The sequence below is a fragment of the Falco peregrinus genome, chromosome 3, assembly GCF_023634155.1.
Source record: "Falco peregrinus isolate bFalPer1 chromosome 3, bFalPer1.pri, whole genome shotgun sequence".
NCBI classification, from domain to species: domain Eukaryota; kingdom Metazoa; phylum Chordata; class Aves; order Falconiformes; family Falconidae; genus Falco; species Falco peregrinus.
This window is the reverse complement of record NC_073723.1, coordinates 55,304,240-55,323,127: the sequence shown is the minus strand read 5'-3', so window position 1 is coordinate 55,323,127 and position 18,888 is coordinate 55,304,240. Positions and strand designations below refer to the sequence as shown.

General features: G+C 41.1%; 1 protein-coding gene across 2 annotated transcripts in view; it reads right to left on the bottom strand.

Moving 5' to 3' along the window:
• The window catches only part of CHST9 (carbohydrate sulfotransferase 9), a 96,712-nt gene extending 78,260 nt beyond the window's left edge, over window positions 1-18,452 (bottom strand). Inside the window, exons 1-3 of one of the 2 annotated variants that reach the window (XM_005243271.3) lie at window positions 18,170-18,452; window positions 17,951-18,061; window positions 10,537-10,745 (exon numbers count right to left, since the gene is read on the bottom strand). In XM_005243271.3, coding sequence (XP_005243328.2) covers window positions 10,537-10,636 — 100 coding nt within the window. In that variant the 5' untranslated portion in view covers window positions 10,637-10,745; window positions 17,951-18,061; window positions 18,170-18,452. The remainder of the gene's footprint in view (window positions 1-10,536; window positions 10,746-17,950; window positions 18,062-18,169) is intronic. The other variant, XM_027795192.2, reaches the window with a different exon arrangement.
• Window positions 18,453-18,888: the final 436 nt, after the last annotated feature.

Genomic DNA, 18,888 nt, shown 5'->3' with positions numbered 1-18,888 from the left:
ACAGCAGACAGCTTCCTGAGCAAACAAGAATGGTGGGAATCGTGCCACAACTCACAGCTACACTGAGAAAACACCATTTGCACATCACAGCAAATGGGTGTCTCGACTGGAGATCCATGGCCCCCATCCTAACCCAAGAAAGCAAGACCCTTGTTCACATTAAGGCTTGCAAAGACATGTGTTTGGGAACTATCAACAGCTGCACAAGAGCAAGAACATACTTTTCTTTTTAAAGGTAACATTATCTCCTATCTATACCATTCTCTGAAAACAGGATGGTTATACAAAGTCAAATTAACCTCTCATGGCATACACATCTGAACAGTAGAAAAATTACGAGGTTTTGGAAATAATTCAGGAACAACTGTCTTTCTTTCTCTTCCCGGGGTTTGTCTGCAATTTTTAAAAGTTTAAGCAAGAATATCAGGTATGATCAAAAGTCAGAAAGAAACTGCCTTTCTACACAATGTTTACTACATTTATTATTTCCTGTTAGACATTTTTTCTTTCCTTAACAGAGCTATTTTGTGGATGAATAGTGAAGCATCAGGCACTGGTATTTTCCCATTTCTATTTAATACAACTGAGTGCTTCCAGCTGCAGCTAACAGAACTCATGCACCACATCTCCCTAGTTGATCATAATCAAAACCAAAAACCCTCAAACCCTCTTTTCTCTTGTAAATAATTTACTAAGAGGCACTATGCACATACCTAGGGCACAACTGCATGACTCTTAAACAACCTCAAGTTCACTTGAGCTGTTTCTAAGTGCATGCTTGTATTAAGCCTAGCTTATAATGTGTCTGTAGAAGAAAGTATTACAAACCTTTAACAGCTTCGCCCTCCATCTATGCCCTTACACGTATGTACAGCTGGGCAAGTTCGTCTATCACTAGATTATAATTGGTATTGAAATTACCTGCCCCACTCCAATCATATTAAATATAAAATCAGTTAACACCTCTTCTTTCACCTGGCATTTGCTCACAGTGAAATTTAATATTGATTCTGATTTTCTTAACCTTTGGCTGCTGATCTTTTCCAGGTGTTACCCAGTGTCCATGACATGCAGAAGTCATCCCCTGAAGTGCATGTCAAATTTTGTGGCTGTTAGGCCATCATTCATTATGTTCTAGGGCAATGAAATTCTTTTCCAGGAGACAAGTATTGCCTTGCTATCTCTGTTTCTCAAGAAAGTCAATTTTCCCAAGTCAACGACTTTCTTTGAGCTTTCTGCCCCCTGTTGCCTGCTTGGCTCACAGCAGGTTTTGCCCATGTGAACTGAATTTACAACCACTGACTCAACACCAGTTACCCTGTATCCCACCCCTGCCATTCCAGAAGCTTCTGTGCTACAGCTTCCCTGAGCCAAAACCCCAAAGTATTATTAGTTTAGAAAGGGCTAGCTTTTACCATGTCCTCCTTTTTGGAGTATTACAGAACTGTAAACAAGAAAATGTTTATTAAATACATGATGTGAAGTCCTGAATCTTCTTTGCTTAGCAGCCTTAGTCACCTACAAAAAAAAGATTTCTATCATTCCTCAGATATTTTGATAACTCATGTCATTGTCCCTTGTAGAGGGTACTAAGTGTAGCTCCTAGGAAGCCAAAGGATTAAGAGATAAAAACTGCCTATTCAGCCTGAATTTGCTAGAGCTATGCCGTGTGAATTTCTGCCAGGACTGTGTGATAGAAAGCTGCATGGTCAATATAAACTAAATCATTTGAAACAACAAAGCTGTGAGGGACAAATTGTATTTGCTAGCAGGTATCACACAGGTTTAATAGAGGTCAATTATAGCCTTGGATGTTGTTACCCGGGGGAGGCTCTCAATGTGGTAAGGAAACAACCATTTTTGGTGGATATGAGTGGGACTGGAAGGAGTGGGAATTCCTAATGAACTACTGCAGGGGCTAATATTTTCTAGGTTGCAAAATACTGTTGTCACTTGCCGCCAGCTATGGCTTTCCAGGCAGTACAGGACGCTGCTGCACATCTTTGGCAAATCAAGATCGGACCAATCAAAATTCAAAGCAAATGGATGTGTGTGATATTTTATACCCCATCATTTTACATCTAGTGAGGCTCATACATGCCTGGGAACAGTTTCATCTATATACAGGGCAATGCTTAAAATACAGCATATTTTGCAATTTTCTTGAGTAAGGAATATTTAGTTTTAAAAAAAGAAGAACCTTTAAGCTGATTTGGTCACCAACCCTGACTTTGGATAGAAATGAACAAACTTCGGAGGGGTTTGGTTTTGGTTTTTTGGTTTTGGGTTTGGGGTTTTTTTGTTTGTTTAAATGTAGCATTTGATAGTACCCAACTAACTCTCCATTGTAGCTGAAGACGGTAACATTCAATCCCAAAGATACAGCCACAAGGCTCAAGGTTGGAGGAGCTGGGAAAGAAAACACTATACACTGATGTGACATAAATCTTCTCAGTTTCAAACTGACAGTTATGAAATGCCTGCCACAGAAATACTGTAAAAATGTAGCAACATTCTTTTTCTTTGAATATGCCATTATCATAAATGCAACAACAACAAAAAATATACACAAAAAGTGAGACAGTTGTCTGAGGCAGTTGGGACCCAAACTTGAAAGCCCAGCCAATTTCCATGTTGCCATGCAATAATGGTAACTGTTAAAAATAAAAAAGAACCAAAAATAAAACAAGTTTTCCATGTTTAAAAAAATAAAGTTGAAGGAAATTTTCTTCTTCCTTGAACCTTTTTTCCCTGAGACATACATCACTTACTTCCAGCTAAATCATACACATCCTCTATAGGACATTAATCCTTTGTACGCTGAAATGGCTCTCATTACTTGTAACTTGTCAGCCTTCTGATCTGTAAATGTTTATTTCACAGATGTTGCAAAATACTCAAGAATTATCCCTAATTTATAGCAGTAACCTATTAACAGTAACACCAAATGAGTAAAATGGAGGCAAAGACAGAAAGGCTCTTGAGACTGAATACCAAAACAATTCTTCCATATAAATTAATCCCCATGTATCCAAATAGTTAACTGCAGTGAGAAGATAGGTTTCTGTCTAAAACATTTCTCCTACCAGCAGTCCCTACTACACAAAAAAGGAAAATAGAGAGGACTCTAAGAGTAAAGATACGTGCATATACATATATAGGTATATACACACACTAAAAACAAACACTAGAATTTCTAATTTAATTCTAGTAAGAAACCAAAGGTTTCCCCTGGAATTTTGCAGAGACTACGCATCACACGCTCTAACAGAACTGTTTGTAATCAAGCGACACATCAAAGCTGTTCAACATCAGACACAGAGGTAAGCACCCTTAAATGTACTCCAGCAGCAACCACTTGCTATTCTGACAATGTGCAGCACACTTAAGGAAAATGGAACAAGTCAGGAACAGAGAAACCTTTATCTCCCAAGTTTTTCTCCTATTACTTTTAAATGATGACCTGCCAGGTAAAAATTACGTCTCCAGCCTTCTTGTTTTGTAAGGCTATACATATGTCTTAAATAGTACTGAATCACACAATCAGTGCACTGAAGAGACAAGACTGCCGAGCTTCACTGCCTGCATATTCAGCTTGTGAGGAAAGGACTTTCTGGAACTGAGGAGGTGCTATGAATTGGAAGTTACTAAAAGCAACAACAATGGTGGGCAATAACTGAAAATTGAACACTTCAGTCAACGACAGCACATCTTTAAACAAAAGATGAATAACTAATATATCATGTTAAAAAAAAAAAAAAAAAGCATAGCTATTTAACAGAAAGACTGATTGCTATGGGCTCCATGTAAAATTTACAGACATCACCTAGATGTTCGGCTCCAAGGATCTGAATAACTCAAAACCAGTGTGAAGACCACCTACACCTGTTTTGTATCCAATTCAAAAGGACATTTTGAAGCCAGCATGACTGACACACAACCTTCCCAGGAAAGAGGACACCCCACTTCGTAAGTGTTCCAATAGTAAGCCAAAAACCCTCCAGCAGTAGTTACAATACAAACTCCCAAGTTAGTTCAGTTACACACCTATAGATAAAAGAAAGTTAGAGCAGCCTCTTTTGAAAATCCTGTTTGAAAATAGGCAAGAAAGTGTATGTTCAGGTGCCCTCAGCACAATTAAGATATGAGCTATACCTTTCTAGAAGTAGACCTCTGTGGTCTAGGTATGAACAAGGTTGGGTGGGTTGTCAAAAGCTTACACACAATAATAAACAAAATGTCATCAGCTTCTGCTCAAACATGTTATTGAATATATAGCTGAAAGAAGCTTCCAAAGCCTCATCCTATTTAGTTTCTTTTAAACCACTGGAAGATGGAAGCTAAATACCAAAGGATTAAGACACAGCAACAACTCAGAAACACTCTTCCACAATACCCACCAGAAAAGAGCATAGCAGGAATTTCTTTTAAGAAAGAAGGGTTTCTAAAATTAGATGCAATTTAGCTATAGGAATGATAAAAGTAAAATGAGTTGAGATGCAAGACTGAGGGCTGCTGAACAGCCACACCTAGGAAGAACATCCTCACAAACAGATAAACACGGCATTAAATGTTATATGCTGCAATACGAAATATTAACTTCTTTTTCTTACAGCTTCTGGGTTTTGCAACTCCAAAGGATTAAAACATACCACCAACTCAGAAATGCTCTTCCACTACACCCTCCAGAAAAGAGCACAACAGGAATTTCTTTTGAGAAAGAAGGATTTGTAAAATCAGATGCAATTAAGCTATAGGAGCAATAAAAGTGAAATGAATGAGATGCAAGGTTGAGGGCTGCTAAACAGCCACACCTAGGAGGAACATCCTCACAAACAGATAAATACAGCCTTAAATGTTATATGCTGCAATATTAAGTTTTAACTTCTTTTTCTTACAGCTTCTGGGTTTTGCAGCTGCTGAAGATAGGGTGAGACTACAATCACTAGTTCTGAAAACCACCGTTCCTTATCCTTAACTTTTACTTGTGTTTTTAGGTCATTATGGTTTGACAAAGTATCAATCTCTACCTGTTTCTTAATAGAATATTTTGTGCAAAGACAATTGTTCTCTCCCTACAGCTTGCACTCACTTAAAGGGGGTGGGTGGGGGACAGGGGTGGGGAATGGGGGGGTCACCCATTCTATGTTATGTGGTAAAATTCACTTAATAAAATTGTGTAGAATTTTGGGGACCTCAAGTCTGTAACTGGTCACCAAGCAGCATTTACTGACCCTATTGAATCGGCTTTCTTTTGTGCTTCACTCCAATAATGAGGCAGACTTTTTTTTTTTTCCTTTCTTTTTTTTTAAAAAAAGAAAGAAAAACACTTTACGCAGCGAAGACTGCATATTCTGACCAGAAGGGTAAAACCTAAACACACCCAAACTTATTAGAACAGCTTTATTAGTAGTTGGGCATTGTAAACCAGGAAGATTTGCTTGCATACCAAGAGTGTTCTCCCATCATAGTTAGCCAGACTCCCATAAACTACCCCAAGGCTTTGACAACAGAAATATTCCAAGGTTACTAGAACAACTAAATTATTCATGATTAATAACAGATATTGAGCAGTGTCCTTTTCTCCTGTATTTAAAAACCTGGTTTCTACTTAGTTTAATGTATTTACTGAAGACTGCCTAGGAAAACTACGACTTCCATGTAAACAGTTGCCTTTGCAATCCATTATGTATGAGCTGTCCTTTAAGCCACATCAGTATCGCTCCACTTAGGCAAGGTCTGAAAAAAAAAAAATCAACCCACACAAACAGCAAAGACTAAATATTACCATGTGTATGCACACGTTCATTTGCTACTTAAAGTGTCAAGATAAGGAAGAAGCTCGCTCCATGCACTCAGAATATCTCACCAGATTACTAAAGGACCCCCAAAGATGCCCTTGGATTACCAGATCTGGCAAAGTGCGGAAAAAAGCCCACCTGCTGCTTATGCTGAGTAGTGTGGGTACAGCCTAGACAGCCACAGCAATAGCAGACTAAACTGAGAAAGCTCATGCCAGTTGTTCATGGAATTTCAAACTTTCTTTACAAAACCAAGAGCTGTGGCCTGAGGAGGCCTGTGTGATGGAGCTACTCAGGAGGTGGATGCACGGAACTGCAAGAAATGACACAGACTGCTGAAGGATGCCTGGGCACTCACAGGCTACTACAAAACTGGCACCCTGCAAAGCAAGGAGAAAGCATGCAGAACAAACCAGTATCCTTAAGGTGAGACACAAGGCTGCTGGGAAAGAGGCAGACTTTCACACCCTCAGGAACCAGAGATCTATGGGAGGACAGAGGCAGTACAGCCTTCCTCACATTAATTATCAACCATACTGCACCCCATGGAACACCAAAGTAGCCCTTCATAATCATGAATTTCCTAGACATACTTCACAGAAAACATAAACTTTAAGAGAAAAAAAGCCAAAACACCACCACACAACAAAACCCCACACAAAGCCAGCATACACATCTATGGACAAAGACATTTACAGACTATTTTGTAGGGATCGGTCACACTAAATCACATCAGTCCCCCAAAAAGAAGTTTTCAAGTACAGAATTAGAATTTGCAACTTAAAACTCCAGTTCACATCTATAACACAGCAGGATTAAAATGCAAGTGTCCTTTGCACCTCACACTCCCCCAATTCAGGTGATTCATGGTATAAAACTCAACATCCTCATACAAAACTCAGCTCGGAAGACCCAGCAGTTTGCTTCCCCTATATAAGATTAACAGTGCTAGAAATTACTAAGCATGTCATAAATAGTAAGCACTTATTGATCAGTGCCATAATATTTAATGCTTTCACTGAAGAATGCAAGACTGTATGAAGAACTGTCAAGTAAAGCTGTAGGATTTAGTTCAATTCACATCAAGCTTCATTTATGTATAAGAATTTATATATAAGTGCATATATTTATATATGAAGAACTTGAAGTGCTCCATATATATGACATGATCAATGTTGATATCAGTGAAGTTTTCAGCCAGATGAAGTCTGTATGTGCTGACACTCATGTTGGACTATTCTTGACAAGTCCATTCCCTGCTGGTCTACTGAGGTGAACTGAAGACACCCAACAGAAGGGCTTTGCTACATCTAAGTAAGGATATATCATTCTGTCTTTATACACTCCATGCACAGAGCCAAACAAAGAAACTCGCCTGTTCTCTCAGCCTGCTAATATCTCTGAAAAGCCATTCAAGAGGCCCACCATGTAGCCAGCAGCGGTTTTTTAGGCATCTCTAAATGAAAAATTTTCTCTTTTCTAAGGTATAGGGATGATGAACGTGGCTAGAAGTAATCTGTAGAGTCCAAGCACAATGGGAGGGAGCAGAAGACATGGCTGCGCTGAGAGGTGCATCCAGCTGCTGAGCCTGCGGGAGCATCTGAAGTAGTGAGACAGGATGAAGGATTAGGGAAGGTGTTCCTGGGCTGGATAAATTTGAATGATGAGGAAAGTTTGCAAAAGTAAATCAGAAAAAAAAAATGCTCACATAAGACCAAGTCTAGTGGAAAATAAGACAAACGAAGGAATCAAATCACAGTCGAGATTTCTGAGATGCGAAGAGCAAGCAGAAAGAAGAAAGCCAAAAAGATGGAGAGGGGTCAAACTAGGAAAGAAAAGTGGCATTAAGTCTAGTGCGAAAAATTATGAACAGCTATAAAGAGAAAAGGTGGCACTGAGGATGGTGCATGTGAAGAAAAATGGTCTGACTTTAATATAGCAGGACAAACACTAACAAGGAAATTGTAAATTACCATACAAAATTCTGATTCCCCACAAAATCTACAGCTGATTGGGAATCATTCACAGCACAGCTAGGAGAGCCTGAGAAATAAGCATGAACATTACAAACAACAATCAAGTAAAACACACTATCTCTTCCAGTGATTGTGATTTATAAAGGCTCCAAGTCAGTTATTCAGAGGAATGGGGTGGTAAGCAGCAGCACCTCACTGGTGCAAAACTACTTTCCTCAACGCAAACACATCCAGCTTTGCATCCTTCAGCAACAAAATGCAAATGCCAATGATGTAGGTCTTGAGTAGGGCACCGTGGAAGATAAAAATAGTTCTGCCTACAACAAACACTTGTCTCTGCAGGCTCACAGGACCGAAGTTGAGAAGCACAAGGCGCACTTTCCATTTCTTAATAGAACATCAAATCACATGCTCAGCCACTTGCAGATTAAAACTAGCTGTCTTACAGCTGTGTGACTAGTGATAGGATTAAAGAAGCACATAAAATCCTGTAAAGATACTTGTCAATTTGGGATTCTCGAGACACAGCTCATCCCCAAAAAAGCCACAGTGTACAAAGCATGGCAAAATGAAAAACACAGCAGACAAGGGGAGGGGAAAAAAAAAAAAAAGTACAAAATATACATCAGTTTAGTTATGGGTATTGCAAATATGCAAATATGGGTTATTTCGTATCAACTCCTAAGCAGCATAAAGGGGGGAACATTAGAGAACTGAGCTGCAGAAGGTTTAGAGGATATACAGGTGTTTGAAATAAAAAAGAATGGTGCTCTACATTTTAAATTGGAAAAAGCAGAGGCTAGAGCAGACACCAAACAATGATTTTTCACCATGCTCTTTCTGATGTGCATGACCTAATGACTATAGAGAATGCCAAAATTCAGGGCACTCAAAACAGCAGTCACACTTTAAGCTCACTAACCACTCTATTATTCTCTGATAGCTTCCATTTTATTATGGAAATTTTTCACATGGAAATGACTTATGTGTACAAGGAGAAGCCTCTCTCCTGAAGATTATGGCAATACATCAAAGAACCCCAAAGAAAGCATCTGGTTACCCAAAAGAATAGAGTACATTCTAATTCCCCTTTTATTATATTTTTCCTGTTTCTTTTTAATGGTAGATAGATACAGACGAAAGAAAGGAGTGGAAAAAACATGGTGAGAAATAGCAACAAGGAGCACTGCAAGGAAAGAAAGGTTAATTACAGCACAAGAAAAGATGCAAGGAATGTGAAGAATGTCAGCAAGTAAATAAATCAATAATCTACAGTCACCATCTACATTCCTGAACTACCTTGAAAGCAAAGATATCTGCCCTTAACATTCCTGACAACAGTAGAGATTAAGGAAGACTCCTCCAACCTCTCGGTTTCTGCCAGCACCCTTGTGTCAACAGCAGATTACAAGAGAACCTTTCTGAAGGGAGTCTGGACTACCTCTTCTAACAGTTTTGTTAATACAACCTTGTAAACACCTTGGACCAGCCCAGAAACATTAACAAGCTGAAATTAATGCTGTGAACATTACACTTAGTTGAAAAAAATCCTTGAGGCCATTGTGAAAGAACTGCAGGAATGGTGCACCAGATTCACCCCCTCACCAGGGCTCTCTAAAACATAGCAGACCCTAGCAGCTCATACGGAACAAACACACAGATCAATAAAGCCAGAAGACTAATGTGGTTTTACAGATCTATTTCTTCAACATACTATAAAGAGTTTTACAGAGGAAATGGAAGCTGAGCAATAGAGACAAGAGGCCATAAAAGTCAGGACTTCTTAACAAGTTGGGAACATTCTGTATCGTTAAGGGGGGGGGGGGGGGGGGGGGGGAAACACCCTAGAAAACAAACAAGCAAAGAAAACCAAAACACCACGACAAAACATGTATTCAACTAAAATCACTGATATGCCTTCAAGTAACATGGCACAACAGAAGTAGATCTTCAGAGCAAAACAGTGGGTGGGTGTTACGGACCTTACTGACATCCACCCTATACACATTCGGGGAGGGTGGGGGCATCACTTCAGACTAGCTCTAGACTGGTCCTGTGAACTGAGCATCCATTAGAGGTTGAGGTAAATAGCCTGGTTTCGTTTCATCCATAAAGGAATGTAGATCAATCTGTGGCGCAAACTAAAATACTGTAAAAGGGGACCACTAAAAATTCAACTCAAGTGCTCAAGTGTAATCCTGAGCCAGTGCTAACACAGATGTACCCAAACTAGCAACACGACCCTGATGCTACATAAAAGAAGTCTTGTAAGTCCAGTATCTAACTCTATCTCAACAACAACAACAACAACAAAGGAACAGGATGATTCCACATGGGCATCGTTGCTCAAAAGACCACTTTTGTCTACAAGGCCTAGCAGTAATTCTCCAAAAATTGCTTTGCCACACCAAATATAATGTACAAAACCCACAGAAAATCATCATACAGAATTATTTCTAAACTGGACTTGCATGGCTTCACACATACACAATATGATTCTGCAATACTTGCCTTTGGAAGTGAAGCTGATACAATACAATTAGGTAGCTGGGGACATCTTTTCATGCTGCTCAAATTTCTTAATGCTTATGAAGTGTAGCAATTGAAACATATCTGTTTTCAGTGTCCTTCTACTGCCAGACAGGGGGCCTCCCCCCCAACTATCCACATATATTCAACAGACTTTACTCATCTTTTAAATAATGGATGCGATTAAAAAAAAAAAAAAAAAAAAAAAAGAAGAAGAAAACCTACTGTACCTGTGTGTTGTTCTTCAATCCAAGCTTGCAGATACATGAAGAGGAGTAGACCAGCTACCCCAAACATCAGTACAGACACAAAGACTTGTATTAGGTTCATGACCCTACCAGGGGGCTACTTTTCAGCTTTCAGAATGATGCATGGCTCACTTTTCTGAAGTTTTCAGCATGCCTGCATCTTCTGTAGAATCTTCCCCTGAGACACGGACCTGGAATAACAAGAGATGGAGCTAGTTCTCATGTTACATTTTTATCCTTCACCAGAGACTGTGTAAACAGCATACTATATACAAGCTGGAGCTTTTACAAGCTATTACTTTCAGCACTTAAGATTTCTGTCCACAATCTTGACAACCCGACAATCCTTCTGCCCCTGGACAAATTCCAAGCAGAAGTGTTTCTTGAAGTGGCTGCAGAGACCATTCAACCTCCACGCTGCCAAATATTGCCCTTTGCTGTAATTGAGGGAGGTGGGACCCCAAAGGAGATGCCCAGGTGTCACACCAGTACACCACTGCCCACCAACCATCACAGCTGAGAAGCTACAGCAGCAACTGGAGGTCCCCCAAGGTGTTTGGGTTGCACCCTGGTGCTACCAGTCCCCTGTGATGGGCAGCCCAGCACCTCTCCTTCTGGACCGTGCAACCCTGCAAGCCTGAGGAAGGTTACCTCCAGTCACCCCCACAACACAACATCTCTGCTTGCAGTCCCTCAGCATTGGTTCAGGCTACGCTTTGGGCAGTCATACTCTGATGTTTACCCTCAAACATGAGTGAAAGTTGAATTTTGCAGGGTTAGGGAACGTCAGTTAAGACGATATCAGTAATGCAACACAAAGGGAATTAATGGACCGTGGTTTTGCTCAGCTATTTTGCAACACAGGAAGGATTTGTCAAGAACCCAATTCTTGACACTAAGTTCAATGTAAATGAGATGAAATGTAAAACTTTATCAAAAAGATTACTTCCTTGCACAGCAGAGGGCCCAGAAAAAATGAAGTAATTTACCTGATACCCTGCACCTGCCACAAAGTGCCACAAAATTCAGTTTATAAAAACAGAACATAGAAAACACTGCAGATCATAAAAAAGCCAGCTCCTTAGCCTGAATCAGAACATGTTCACTTAGAAAGCACTTCACTCAGAAGCTAAAGAGCAGCTGTTGAACTGGCCTGCACAACAAAAGAAAAAATGCTAAAATTCAACAGAATGGTGTTTTGTTTTCACCTGGATAGAGGTAGCTTTCTTCTTAGTAGATGGTACAGTGCTGTGTTTTTGATTTAATATGGGAATAATGTTGATAACACACTGATGTTTCAGTTGTTGTGAAGTAGTGCTTACCCTAAGTCAAGCACTTTTCAAGTTTCCATGCTCTGCCAGTGAGCAGATGCACAAGAAGCCAGCAGGAAGCAGAGCCAGGACAGCTGACCAGAACTAGCCAAAGGGATATTCCATACCATGGGAACATCCTGCTCAGTATATAAACTGGGGGCAGTTGGCCAGGAGGCACCAATCGCTGCTCGGGGACTGGCTGGGCATTGGTCAGCAGGTGGTGAGCAACTGTATCGAGCATCTCTTGGTTTTTTACCCTTGGGTTTTATTCCTCTCTCTCCCCTCTCCTTTTCATTTATTATTGTTATTATATATATATATGTATATATATATATAAATTGTTGTTGTTATTATTATTTTACTTTATTTCAATTGTCAAACTGTTCTTATCTCAACCCAAGGGTTTTACCTTTTTCCTATTCTCCTCCCCATTCCACCAGGGACGGGAGGAAGGGAAGGGGAGAATGAGCATGTGAGCAGCTGCATGGTACTTTGTTGCTGGCTGGAGTTGCAAAACAATAAATGGACACCTTTGTAAGGGCATATCTGATAGAAGTGTCTGGTAACTACCACAAAAAATACAAAGAAAAACTCAAGCTTTTAAAGGCAGCCTACTGAAAAATATTTGGGAATGAAATCTGTTAAAAGAAAGGAGCTGACATACATGAGTGTCCAAATAAACCGAAAAATAAAATGCAGGTATCTAACAATTATTCTGAAAGGTACAAGTACTGCCTGTTCCATAAGTTTGTATTTTAAATAACTCGGCACTGTTACACCTGTAATTGCTGAGTTTCTCAAGACATATACACACAAAACTTAGCAGAAACTCCCATTAAAAGCAGCTGTTGAATGAACAAAGTAACTATCTTAGAAAGACACAAAAGGTTTCAAGAACAAAAAAACTGTGCTCAGAACTTTGAAGGTTTTTTTCCAGTTCTGTGCCATTAAAACTATACATTTTGCTGAAGCACAAACATGCCCGCAAAAAATGTAAACCTGAGTTTAAATATTAATCATTTTATATGTAATTGTTTTGTACAAGATAGATAGCTAGACATTAACAGAATGTAGATGTTCTGTCTGAAGTACATGTCTGTATGGGTCATGAAGTGTCTGGCTTGAACCTGGAACACAGAAGGATGGTGAGGAGGTGCTTTATTCCATCTAGTTCTTTCTGCCTTGATTCTGCAGAGATGGAATTTCCTACGTGTTATATACATGTACCTGCACCCATTTGCTGCTGTTGTGACGATGCATAGGACCGGAAGGAAGCAGCAAAGACTGGGCAAGACCAAAGAAAACGCTCGGGGAATTCTCTGTGAAATACCTTTTGTGAGGGTGTGGGTCGTGGAGCCTCCTTTCAGCCAGCTCCTCACTAGCTGCTATCACTTGCAACTTTTCCTACAGTGCCCTCAGCATTCTCAGACTTGCAGTCTTCCTTATCTATGCTAAAATGTTTACTTAGGCCTTTGCACCTAACTTCAGTCCTGCAGCAAATGCACTTCAGAAAGCACTCCGCTGATGAGAGAGAAGCTTCCCAGCATAAGCAATGTTTCAAGAACATTAGTCAAAGGACCAACAAATGCAAACTTCTTCTGTTTTCCACCAGACCAAAGCTGTGCAGTTCACGTAACAGGACACTGACAGCATCTTGATTGGGGAGTGGGGGAAACCAAATAAATAAGACGTGAAGGTCTGAATGAGTATCTTTGAAAGAAATTAATTACATTGCAAGTACTAGAAAGCAGGAATCAGTTTCTTTTGGAAAAGTTGTTTGGGTTTCATAACTTTCTCATCATAAAAAAAACGTGCAATGCAGACACGCACATGAATAGTGGCATGCTTCCAAATAAGCCCATTTTTGTGGTTTTGTCACTTGTTTCCGCCTCAGACTACACAAAGCTCTCACATTTTCAGCCCTCCTTTCCAAAAACCAGTGTCCCTGAGTGGGCAAGAAAAGCCTTCTCAGGCCATATGGACGATGCTGATAGCAAAGTATCTCACAGCACAGCTCCGCAAACATTTCCAACACGTGTGGGCTGACACTGCTGCTGTCTTCAGCCACTTGCTCTCATCATCCCTGACTGCCCAGCTCTTGCCACCACCATGAGGGCTTACACACCTGCACAGTAACATTCAGAAAGCTCATCCAGCTAAAAACTGCTCCAAAAAGAAGGAAAGGGACCTTACTGCCAGAGGAAGTAAGGAAACTCTGGTTTCAAACTACATCCCACAAGAGATTTACCCAAGGAACAGTGCTGATGGTTTTTCCTTTAGCAATACAAGCCATTGCATGCATCCCTGATGCTCGATGTCATAGGATATACAGGTGACCTTGCCCAAGCACCATCATGGTTGCATGCAGCAACACCTACAAGCCCTGCATCATCACCTTTCAGATGCACAGTAAAATCAGGAACAATTTCAAGCAATTTAATCTGTGAATAAGAAAACAGATGGTTTTCTGCTATGGTAGCTTCAGTTTTGAGTGGGCAGAAGTTCCTGAAAAGAAACAGTAGTTCAAGGTGCATTTTTTTTTAAAAAAACTACCAAACACACTAAATTTACTCCACCATCATGGCCACTACAATTACCTTCGTATCAAGAGTTTTCATGCTGCTTGCAATTAGTTTATTTAAATTTAACTTATATGAAACTTTATTCTTTGTTTATAATTTGGCTAAGTTTTAAGATTAGTTTTAAACAACAGTAATAGCAGTTTTAATCACAACTACCTATTTTAGCACAGGTTAGACTCTAAATGTATCAAACCCATCCAAAAATCTGAAGCTATTCTGCTACCTTATAAGATTTTTAAAGGCCTTTCAGCTTGAATAAGTAGTTTAATTTATTTAACATAGTGATTTGTAACCCACATATGAAAAAATGATAGCGACATTAAAAAAAAGTCTGTGCCTATGAGTCTTCTAGTAGAACTTGAAAAATGGTCCCAAAACACTGACAAATTTGCTTTTTTAGTAGTAAAAAGCAACAGTCATGGATAACACTCTCTAGCATCCTGGCAAAGAGGAAATACCTACAAATATTCTTCAATCAAGATGAATGCTCTCTTGTGGCTGTGAACAAAGAGCCAACAAGCAATTACTTTCAACCTAAGTATTTTCAAAAGAGATCAGCTGTATCCAGACAGAGGTTCAGCATCCCTAGTTAAGCTGTAAATCTTCTTTTGCTCCCAATCCTGGGCAACATGGCTCCACTGGGTGTCAGCTTGACCATCTTGCTGGATAGGATGCTTGCCAGAGGGAAACTAATGTAGTCCAAGAAACTGCCATGTCCTTCTCGCCCATGTTGAACTTCATTCCCACTTTAGCCCAGCCTCCCACTCCATCTTTTTAGAAGTATGGACCCCAATGTCCCATCCTTTTCAACTCATGCCTTCACAGAAAATGTCATAGTGACCCACGCATCCCAAGATTTCCAGTCTTTTAGAGTACTGGAAAGAGATTACTACGTATTGTTCTTATCCATCATGGATAACAGTTAAGCTGGCAGACAAAAACACTACATGCCTTAGATGACACCACAAACCTTTTTACAGCAAAAATTTAGGAACATGAAAAGTTTACAATCATCCAGTTCTGAGGCCAAATTGTTTAATACCGTTGTCAAATTTAAGACTTTCAGGCATCCACATTCCACTACTGTAAAATCTTTGCATTTTTGCCATTGCGTTTTGAGTCCAATTCAAAGAGGCACATTCCTGTACAAGGCCAACACAAGCAACTGAAATAGCACAGCCACCCAAAAATGGGGAAGAGTGCATCTCCTGCTTTTCCTCATCTCAGTACATCATCCACCTTTCTTTTCCTGGCAGGCAAATACACCTGCAGCTGAGGAGAGGCACCTCCAGCACTCAGGTACCATTCCTGGCTTCTTCCTATTCCAGACCACACAAGACTAGTGACATCTGCTTGCCGTATGTTTGGCTAACCTAAGATTTCCTTGCCACTATTACCTTCACCACCACCTAGTTCCAAAATCAAAAACATAAAAGGAAAACATTAGATTGCCTCAAACTATTTAGAAACCTTTTAAATTCCCCTCCACCTTTTTTTCTTTCACCTGAAAAAAACCCAGATGATCAACATGAGTGATTAGCCAGCAGAATACCGATGAAAAAAACAGATGCTCTTTACAATGGTTAAAGCATTCATATTACTGTGGGTTACCACAAATTCCCACCCACTCAGCATCTCCTTAGACACAACTGAATTAATGAAAGCAAAATGGGAAAAAGGACATAGAAAGCTACTTCAACCCCACACGTATTTTTTTTCTTCCCTCCTTCCTTTCTTTCCCCAAGAAGCACTATATTTTATGATGCCTTCACAGCAAGAAAACTTCACACCGAGGAATGTCCTGCTGAACACTGGTCCAGGCTACTTTCAGCTCAGTCAGCAGAAGGAGGCAAGGATATCTTCAATGCTCCCCCTCCTCCCTTCACTTCTCATCTGTTAGCTTGTGTCCTACTTCACACGTAGGTGATCCTCCAGGATCACCTTTCCACTGTCCACATCTCAACTTTCTGGCTTCACAACAACTAGCACAAGGCACAGCTCCAGCTCTTAACAAAGCTTGCACAGTTCCTCATATCAGGCAGTGCTACTCTTTGTTCTGGCTTATTCCAGTGTTTGCTAGGAATAAACATACAGTATTTGCCATTTTCTCTCTCCAGTAAGTCATGCTGAGTATTATGGATGGTGAAGTCAAAATCTTTACATTACAGAACTCTGAATTAAGTGTGTAACCAAATCAAGATAACCAAACTCAGTGCTGCTGAGCAAATAAAAAAAATAAAGTAATTTTAAAACACAAAACAAACAAACCAAAATTCCCATACCATAGACCTTCTTGTCCATAGGAATCTACTGGGGGACTGGGGGAAGGGGGAATGGTTAACAATCTGGCAGGCCTCACTACAGAAGCTGAGTACAGACAGGGCAGCGTATCAACGAGTTTCTGTCTCACCCCCTGACAAACAGTATTTCAGTGCCTGGTGCCATAAAGGGAGATACCCAGCATCCATGCCCACCGGTACATCGCTCCTGCTGACACCTCGGCAACTTCCTCACCTGAAGAGCTGCGTATGAAAAGGTTGTGTCAAAGTGTAATGGAAGACACCATCTGGCCTGCCCAACTTTTATCACTGGCAATAACAGAAGATTACTAACTACCAACTCTGCAAATCAAGTTATGAGAATTTTGTTAGAGTTCCGTACGACAAAACTAATGAGATATTTTGTAGGAAATACGTATGGATTTCTTGTCAAAGGAGGGAGGTTTTTAAACAAAGTGAGCATCCTCCACTCATCCACTGAAAATCCTGAAACAACAAAGCCCCTCTAAAAAAACAGAGCTCAAAAATTTAAAATTTCAAGAGCATTCAGGAAATTCCAAACATCAACATCAACAAAGTAACTTCCCACCCCGCCAAGTTGCACATATTTAACGTTTTTCTACTTCACTCTGCCTTGTTACACAGCAGACCACAATGTTGTTATAGCAATTATGTTTTGTCATTAATGCACTTTATAGCATACAACATGTATGCTACAAAACTAATAACGTGGCAAAGAAAATATGGTTTGCATTTGATTGGCCATTTTAATCAATTGAAGTCACTAGTTCCTCATTATCCTGTCAATATACATCCAAAGGAAAAACTCCTTTTAATGAAGCAATGGATGTAAACAAGACTCATTTTAGTGAAGAAGCATATATTGGTTTCTGGTGCCATTAAATCTTTCTGTAGGAACTGTATTAGCTGACGACTGAAAGCAGTCCATAGCACCTGCATTGCTTCTGAGAACATGCAACAAATACAATGACTTACCTGGTTCAGCTCCTCAACCATAAATTCTATCAAACTTCAGACCACGGTAGTTTAATCCACAGAGCAACCCTCAGCCACTTGTAGGTTAATTTAAAGCTGCAGTTATAACAGTTATTCTTTATAAAGAAACAAACAAAAGCAATGCTTGTGTTAACAACAGATAAACACAGAGTTCTCCTACCCACGAGTAAGTTAATACATGAGCATCATGAAAAGTTCTGCTTACTTAGAGGACAGAGGAAACACTCCAGTACTGAAAGTGATGGGTTTGGAACTTCACCAGTTTACCAGAATTTTCAAGACCACAGGTCTCGTTCTGCAGCTGCAGGGCATCTCGCTTCAAAAAGGAAAAAAAACGTTATTATTTTTCATAAGGGCTCCCAGCCAGGAGTGGGGACCCTACTGCACCCAGCAGCCAGCCAGGTCTGGCACGCTGCGCTCTTACCTGCCTGAAGCACTGCCGGAGGTCTGCGGGCAGCCTCATGGAAGTCACCTGGATTTGGGGCAGTTAAACAGAAACAGGGCTCACCAGACAGCAACTCGATGGCTCCCAATCTTCTAGCAGGACTGGAGGTAGACTTTCTTCCCCCTCTTGAAAAGGACCGTGTCAAAGCGAGATCTTCCCTCGTTTAAGTTGGTGAAATGACGCGATCTCGTGCATTGCCTGCCGTGAACCGGGGTGCTACCAGCATGCCAAGCAGGCGTGCCATCCGCCCCAGTCGCTCACTCCGCTGCTGGAAAATGCACAGGCAACACAAGCCATTTTTTTTTATTTTGGAGACATGCCCTGAATTCCCGATTCCCGTTGTGTGACGGTGGGGGAATATGTGCGGGGGGGGGGCGGGGGGTGGTGAGGAGTCAGCAGAAAAGTTGGTCGGCGCGCGGAGCGCAGCCTCGCACGGCGCCGCAGCCGGGGGCTCCGCGTCCCCCTCAGCTCAACTTCTGGGACGCTCGGGAGCCGCAGCCCAGCCGCAGCCCCTCTGCGAGCGGAGCCGACCCTCGGCGCCCGCCCCCGGGGCTGGGAGCCCCCCTGCCACGGACGCGCCGCAGAGCCGGGCCGGGCGAAGCAGCGGCTCGGCCCGGGCCACCCCCGCCTCCTCGGGGCGATCCGCCATCAACGTACCGGGGCGGCCGCGCTGCCTCCGCTGCCGCCTCCCGCCGCCG